The sequence below is a fragment of the Hypomesus nipponensis genome, chromosome 21 (assembly GCF_054491055.1).
Source record: "Hypomesus nipponensis isolate SF chromosome 21, ASM5449105v1, whole genome shotgun sequence".
NCBI classification, from domain to species: domain Eukaryota; kingdom Metazoa; phylum Chordata; class Actinopteri; order Osmeriformes; family Osmeridae; genus Hypomesus; species Hypomesus nipponensis.
This window is the reverse complement of record NC_140381.1, coordinates 10,561,103-10,568,691: the sequence shown is the minus strand read 5'-3', so window position 1 is coordinate 10,568,691 and position 7,589 is coordinate 10,561,103. Positions and strand designations below refer to the sequence as shown.

Here is a 7,589-nt window from a genome sequence, read left to right as displayed (position 1 = left end):
GTACAGAGTTATACAGTGTTGTCAGTGTATTGTGTATTTAGAATTAAACGTTAGCAATACGTTGGCAGTCATGGGTTGTTCTCACTCACATGTGAAAGAAGGAAATCAAGCATTTTAAATGATTGACTCAACGTTTATGAGCCCAGCCCAATAGAAAGAATCGAACAAAGAAGTTTAAAAAGTGACCCTCAGTTACATCTCCTGATAATGGAGTTGGTTTGAATTTCTAGTAAATAAAGCAGCTTTTCTTAGTCCCTGCACCCTCCTCTTCTCAACTTGACTGGGTTCTTGCTGACGCCTGGACTGTCATGCCTACAGCACCCTGACAGCCAAGTCATGCACTGACGAACCCCCCCCCCCCCCTCCCCCCCGCTCCCCTCTGCGCCCCCAAACCCCCCTCCCCCCGCTCCCCTCTGCGCCCCCAAACCCCCGTCCGCAGGAGACCGCTCATCCGTCACTGGGTGTCAGGCCCAGAGCCCCCCGGGGGTCGAGGCCTGCTGATTCCAGCCATTGTTTCAGGGTGACTGCTTTTCCAGAATCTCAGACAAAAGTTGTTTACATTCACTCCCGTTTATCTCTGTGTCTCTTCTTTCCTCGTGCTGGTGAGTTATTTTGTTTGCCACAAATTTCTTTGTAAAAAAAGAACCTACAAAAATCAACACATTGATTTTGATAGACACCTTTCTAATAGACTGTACAGATAATTTGCATGTACAGAGAAATGTACATACTGTCTAAAGTATGATATTTATTATGTAATTTAAATAAATATGTTGACTGATTGCAAAAAAATGTTTAAATCAATTAAAATCCCTCCCTCTCTGTTGACGTGCTGATGTGCAACCAGAAATGGGAACAGTGTCATCCCTAAAGTCTCCATCACAAACTTTCCATAAACAGACGAGATGTCCCTAAAGTGCTTTTTGCATTTTTAATCAAGTGGCATAATCTCTGAAGGACAAGTATGCTGATGATATTTTTCACACATTTAGAAGAAACATCTGTGGATCAAGGCAGTTTTCAAAACCCCCTAAAGATGGCAGTCATACATGGGACTTCGCAGTCTCTTTAGCTCAGTAGACGGCAAGTCACTCAGGAATTCAAGACTCACAGGAGAGAGACAGGAGGGGGGAGCATGACACCAAAAAAACATTCATTTCTGAAACTCTATCATGTTTATGTCTATCTTTAAAAAATGGGGAAAGAATCATTAGTGTATAAAGAGTAGTATACAGCGTCCAAGTTCGACTGAATGTGCTTTTCTAAATCTGCAGTGTAGTCAATTCGCTGTGTTGGTAAATAACTGACTGCATTTCTGCCATCCCTTCTATGCTCAAACCAAATTAGTAATTGATTTTAAGAGGGAGATAAATAATCTCTTTTTGTGGCTGACGGCTTTGAAATGAGGTGTATCTAGGAAACTCCCAGCGGATTGGGAGCGCAGATCTTTTGAGCAGGCCAACTGGAGCATGAGGAGGAACTAATCTCTCCATTTAAGTGTTTGAGGCAGATTTACGCAAATCGCCTCCCCCCTCACCTCAAATTCCAGGGAAGACTCCCATTTGTATCAGTTAGTGCCCTCACTATTGTGCATAATTGTAGTGGATGTTGTTGCTCTTCCTCTTGCCTGTGGAAATGTATTGCATTAGCGACATGTCTGATTTAGCAAGTCTATGTATAGCCTAAGACTTCCAGTTCCAAGTAAGTATAATATTTTAATGTCTGTTTGCAGCCAGACTGTATGCAGCCACAGAAACTATGCTTTGGGTCCATGTGTTTCACATGATATATAGCAATGCATATTTTTATTTGGAACAATGCAAGTGTTCCACGCATAATACCACAACTATGCCCACTCAAAGCCACAGCTCTTTCTCCAGTAACTGGAAAGACATAGTAGTACTTAGTTCTTCTAAAACGTTTCAGTCACCACAAAATACTTCAGAATTGTATCAAAAACGTATCATTATTTTTGTTCTGACCTGAGTGTTCAGATCCCTCAATAATATACCCCATCAGGGATTTCAATACTTAACCACAACGTACATAAACAGCATCTTGTTTAGGGTCCCCAAAAATGTAAGGGTCATTTAGGGGGCCCCTAAAGCCCACCTGGTCCTTCATCGGTGTGTATTGGACGTGACAACCTCTGACAGACCAACCTTTTGGCCCCTGACACTGTTTCTCTCAACCACACCTCGACCAACAGCTGAGAAGCCAAAGAGGAATGAGAGATAGCGTCTCTTGCCTCACCCCCACCACCACTAGGTCCTCGCAAGCCTTTTCCACCACAGAGACAAAATTGATGAGTAACTACTGGGCTTGCCCAGTAGTTATTGAGGACTAATACAAGCACTCATTGAATCCCCAGTTTCTACAATTGTAAGTCTGTCTGTAAGAAACTGGGCTATAGCGGCAGCTTTAAACCACTTATTTAAGGAGTATGTTTTTTTTTATACAATAAAGTTGTCACCCATAGCAGCTGGTTCCCATCTTAATTGTTTATAGTGCCCCAAAAATAAATAACTCGTCGTTTCACTTATTTCTTTTTTATTTTCAAACGCAAAGGGGTGGGTAGGAGAGAAAAAAGACACACACATAGTGTGAAAGATAAGACAAATCAAATCCTTTGAGAAAAAAACGGTGTAGTATGCAAAAGCAATACCGGAGCACTTGCAATGAGTTGTGTTAATGTTAATCTCTCGCCTGCAGAGAGTTCATTGTACAACAGTAAACAGCACTCGATTCGTGACCTTATTGCCAATTTTCCATTCACCAGTAGGACCGTTTCAGTTCTTTCACAAAGCTTCCAGGGTGCTTGTGTTGAGATACATCCCCAGGTGATACAGACATCTGCTTTCTTCTTGCTTAAAGTCTGTTTGCTAGAAGAAGTCCTCCACCACCACCCCTCCTCATTTGCATGCAGCAGAGGAGGAGAGAAAAAGCACGAGGTACTGATTTGGTGAAGTAAAAAATGTCCTCTGGGCATCCTGCAGTTGTAGTCTCAAGTTGAGCAAGTCCTTGTAGTCAGTCCCAGGAAGGCATGTGGTTTCTGAGGTCTCCAGGTCATAGTTGGACAGTACCAACAGTAGATTCTCGGGGGTAGGGTAGGTGGGGGTGGGGGGTGGGGGGGGGTTGAGGTTTCAAACCCCCTGCAGGGGGAGGTTGCGCCTAGAGGTCCAGTCCCAGGCAGGTTGGAGGGGAGAGGTGAAAGTGGCACAGGCCAGGAGGATGGGCACCTGTTGAGGTCAGAGTGATGCCCTGGTCCATGCCTGTCGTGCCACCCCAGTGACATACCATCCTCAGGTTATATCTTTCTCGTTCTGTAGGGAAGCAACAGATAAAATGAACAAAATGAACATACATTACATAAGCTACTTTGCATTTCTGAAATCCTTAAAACGACTGTAAAATAGACTAAACATGAATTTTATGTGTCGGCTTGTAGAAGGTTTTTGGGCTTTGGGGGAAGACGTATTTATGGTTCGACGTAAACACTTTCTTCTTCTCACAAGAAGAGAAGTTGGCTTTGCGAACTGAAAAGGAACTGACATTCGTCATTGCAGCACGGCTTTGCCTCCCATCCCACCCAAAGCTTACAGATGAGCAACTCAGAGCGGAGGGAAAAGCAATCAATACCAGAGCACCCGGCCCAGCCGTCTGAGCGAGCCGACCGCGGCCCGGTTGACCCGTTCTGTTTCACAGACACCAGGGGACCCAATCAACAGGCGCTACTTCCCGCAGGAGAGCAGAGGCTAAACACCTGTAAAGCCTTGTCCCCCCCCCCCCCATTTTTTTTTCTAGTCCCTTTACAAGTCCTTCTCTTAGAAGATGGCAACGCTGACCCTTCTCTGAGGGGTTAGCCAACCTCGGACCAATAATTGGGGAAGAGGCTCTGTTAAACAAAGGCCTCCAGTGGTGTTAGGCCAATGCGCCAGGGTCACTAAAAGAAGTTCATCAAAGCATGCCTTAAAGGGGGCTTCTGGGTTAAAAAAAAAAAAAACGAAGAAAAAAAACCTAAACAAAGTAGACAAAGGGGGAAAATGATGATCCTGTACACTTCTTATAATTACTGCTGGCCCATAATAGCGAATGGGGGAAACATTTTCTTTCCAGCTATGGCAAATTTTGCGGAAGAGAAGAAAAGGAAGAGAGGGGGCCAAATGGCCATGAAACAGTCATTTCCGTGCGGCGGACGGGTCTCAGGGCTTCCGCACGGCTCGCTGCGTCCGATCCGAACTGACAGGTGTATTGTTTCCCAAGACCCATAAGCTCGATAATCGCAAGGGGGAAGAGGGGAGGGGGAGACGGTAGAGGAGGTGGGGGGGGGGGGGGGGAGAAAGTGTAACGCTCCTTCTGAAGAGTCTTTAATTGACTTTGGTCAGGGGGAGCAATGTTGCCGAGTGAGTGACTAGCGATAGGAAAACCAGCTCAGTGCAGTTCCAAGTGTTGAGACTCTTCTATACCCCCCCCCCCGCCCCACACACACGCACACACACACTGCCTCATCAACCCCCCACCCACGCTCATCTCATGAACGTCTGCTTAATCTCCCCCGTTTGTGGAACATTCACCGAACTTTAATGAAAATGGCTTATGAAGTAACTGGACCTCGTAATCAAATAAGAGGGGGGAGACTGCTTTATGTCTTTGGGCAATTCATTCAAAAGGACAAAAAATAATATAAGCATCTTGTATGATTAATTGTCCTTTGGATCTAAAGTGGTGGCGTGGGTGGGGGGTGGGGGTGCGGGTGGGGGGGTAGGGAGGGGGAGAGGGCTTATCTTAATTAGCCGTGCTAGGCAGAGATGTACAGATTGCCAATGTAAAAATTCGAAATTCTCTAGATATTATCTGCAAGACCAGAGTTGTTCTCCATCTTTCTCACCTCTGTCCCTGGGACTTTAGACTTCCCTCCTCAACTATATTCCAACAGGCTTATTCATACAGAATGTAGTCTCACCATAAGCACTCAGCCTTTTGTACATTTTGGAAATACGAACGATAACAATTCATTTGAGCTCAAGGCAAACCCTCCATCCTTTTCATTGGCTCTAGTTTGACCACATAGCTGCTGCACGGTACTGTATGTGTGGCTTTCAGGGATTGCGTGTCAGATGTGTGCGCGCCTACAGTAACAGGTCTCTATTTCGGTCCACATGACCAGTCAGATAAATCAATTGGTCACCCCTGCTGGCGCAGGCATATTTAATTTGGACAAAGTCAATTAGCTTTCGTCAGTCTTCCTATCATACTGTAATATGCCAATATGCCTCACTGATACATTCAGAAGTGTGCTTGGAAATGAAACGAAGGGGTCATCCAAAGAAAAAACGATGCGGTTTTTGTCGGTAATCTTCATGGCAAGTACTGTATCGTAGTTTTTAGTGTTCTTGTGATGTCACTGCACAGTTGTGGTTGCAGGGTAAATAGTAAATATTCTGAAATGGTAGTGCCAGGTATCTGTAGATTAAGAGCAAGATATTAACATGTTTTATAAAAACACCAACGGAGTGGGTGTGTTTCATCTTTGTGTTTAACAGCACTCTTTTAACAGTGACATAAGAAGGTGATAAATCACACCTTACCCTCACTGGCCTTTCTAATAATAGTTCATACTGTGTTTCTACTCCTTAGGTTCTTGGAACAAAAAGCTAGTGCTGTATACCTCCTATTGTTTCTTATTTTGTAAACAAAAATCAAACAAAGGGAAGCCATTGCTTTTTACATTTGTCTTGCCCACAATATGTTGACTTCATCTAACGACAGGTGGGTGTCTCACCACATAAATTAATGAAATGTCGTCTTTTAAAAACGTGGACTGAGCAAACAACAAACATGGATGTCATTGCTGACCCGATTTAGTCGGGAGATGCAGTTCATTGAGCATACGAGAAGGAAGAGGGAAGAATAACTTCCTGCTTTGAACATGAACACTTACAGTGTGTCCCCCTCTGCCGTTCACCAGGTTCTCCCATGGAGGGTCACATGTAATGCCACTGTCCCTCCACCCCCATCCCCATGCCCATACCACCCATGGGGCCTGGGGGGAGAAAGGAAAAAGAAGAAGCAAGACGACAAGTCAGATATCAGGTCAAACGTTTGTGAAACAGAACATTTGTCAGGAGTGTCAATTTATGAGCGGATAATAAAGTCAGGGAAAGCCGTCTTTGTCACTGACCATCACTTGCAGGCCAATGAGTGACTAATGTATGCATACTGCGTGCGACCTAGCCGAGCATTTGCATGTGGGTCCATAGGTAGATGCTAGACCTATGTCTAGACAGGAGCTCATCAGCGCAAGGGAGATTTGGGTCAGAGGAGCAAGAGAGGTGAAGCAGTGAGACTGACCCCACCTGCATGGGGGCACGGGTCGACAACCATGCTTGTGCACCCAGTTAGGTCTGGAGTGCTGTGTCGCCAGTGCTGTGTCTGGATATCTGTGTTTGTCCTTGTCTATATGCAAGTGTGTGTGTGTGTGCATATGTATGAGTGCGTGTGACATTTGCGTGTCCGTGTATCTCGAGATAGGGTCTTACCAGGTGGTCTGATTCCCATGTGTGTCTGGCCGTCCATGACGAAGCCCCCCATTGGTTGACCATCTGGGGTGTATGGCCCTCCTTGGCTCACTGAAACCACAGTGGTCAGAAACAGAAGGAAATACTAATTAGAATCTTACATGCATTTGAATTAACGGTCCAGTCATGTTCCATACCAGGCCCCCACCCCCCCACCATCAACCCCCCTCTAGGTAATCTCATTATTGTCCACTAATTGTCAGACTTTGGGGGATGCCATTTTGTATCCGTTATAATTGGTAAGAAATTGCTTTGAAGGCGTAGGCAACCAATAGGAATTGGTTGTTGAATAGTTTGACCAAATGAGTGTATGGTAGGTGACTTTACATTTAAATGAAAGTTTGGAGAAACCGAAATGTGATTCACTATCCGTAAAAAGAATGTTTTAAGCCATCTAAAAATGTGACTGGCTTGGACTGCAAATCAGTCCCTATCGCCATTTGTGATTAATGAGGAACGGCCACTATGCCGACAAGCAAACGCTACCCTCACCCCCCTTTACCGGCAAGGGGCAATTAGTGGCACAGGAAGAACTGCCCTAGTGTCAATGGACGCAGACTGCAATTCCATATTATTATTTTTTTGTCTCCCTCGTATCATAAAAAGGCAGTCGCTGCCCTCAGGTAGAGGGCTGTTTCTGGTTACTTTAGCCCGAGCAACAGTTCAAGCCTTTTCAGCCGGCTTTGAACTTAACAGAGTACCCCCCCTCCCACCACCACCACCAATGCAACCCTAACCCATAACCCCCCCATCACAGGCCATAAATTTTACAGCAGCTCCACAACAAGGCATGCATCAGGGGACTGGTCTGTCTTCAACAGAACAGCAAGAGAACGGAGACATGGATGAAGAGAGAGAGAGAGAGAGAGAGAGAGAGAGACAGAGAGAGAGAGAGAGAGAGAGAGAGAGAGAGAGAGACAGAGAGAGAGAGAGAGAGAGAGAGAGAGAGAGAGAGAGAGAGAGAGAGAGAGAGAGAGAGAGAGACAGAGAGAGAGAGAGAGAGAGAGAGAG

The 7,589-nt window shown here is 45.3% G+C and overlaps 1 protein-coding gene across 1 annotated transcript in view; it reads right to left on the bottom strand.

The window, feature by feature from the left end:
* Nucleotides 1–2,533: 2,533 nt before the first annotated feature.
* The window catches only part of meis1a (Meis homeobox 1 a), a 28,027-nt gene continuing 22,971 nt past the window's right edge, over nt 2,534–7,589 (bottom strand). Inside the window, exons 11-13 of the mRNA XM_084685368.1 lie at nt 6,540–6,629; nt 5,942–6,043; nt 2,534–3,323 (exon numbers count right to left, since the gene is read on the bottom strand). Of these exons, the coding sequence (XP_084541494.1) occupies nt 5,985–6,043; nt 6,540–6,629 (149 nt within the window). The 3' untranslated portion in view covers nt 2,534–3,323; nt 5,942–5,984. The remainder of the gene's footprint in view (nt 3,324–5,941; nt 6,044–6,539; nt 6,630–7,589) is intronic.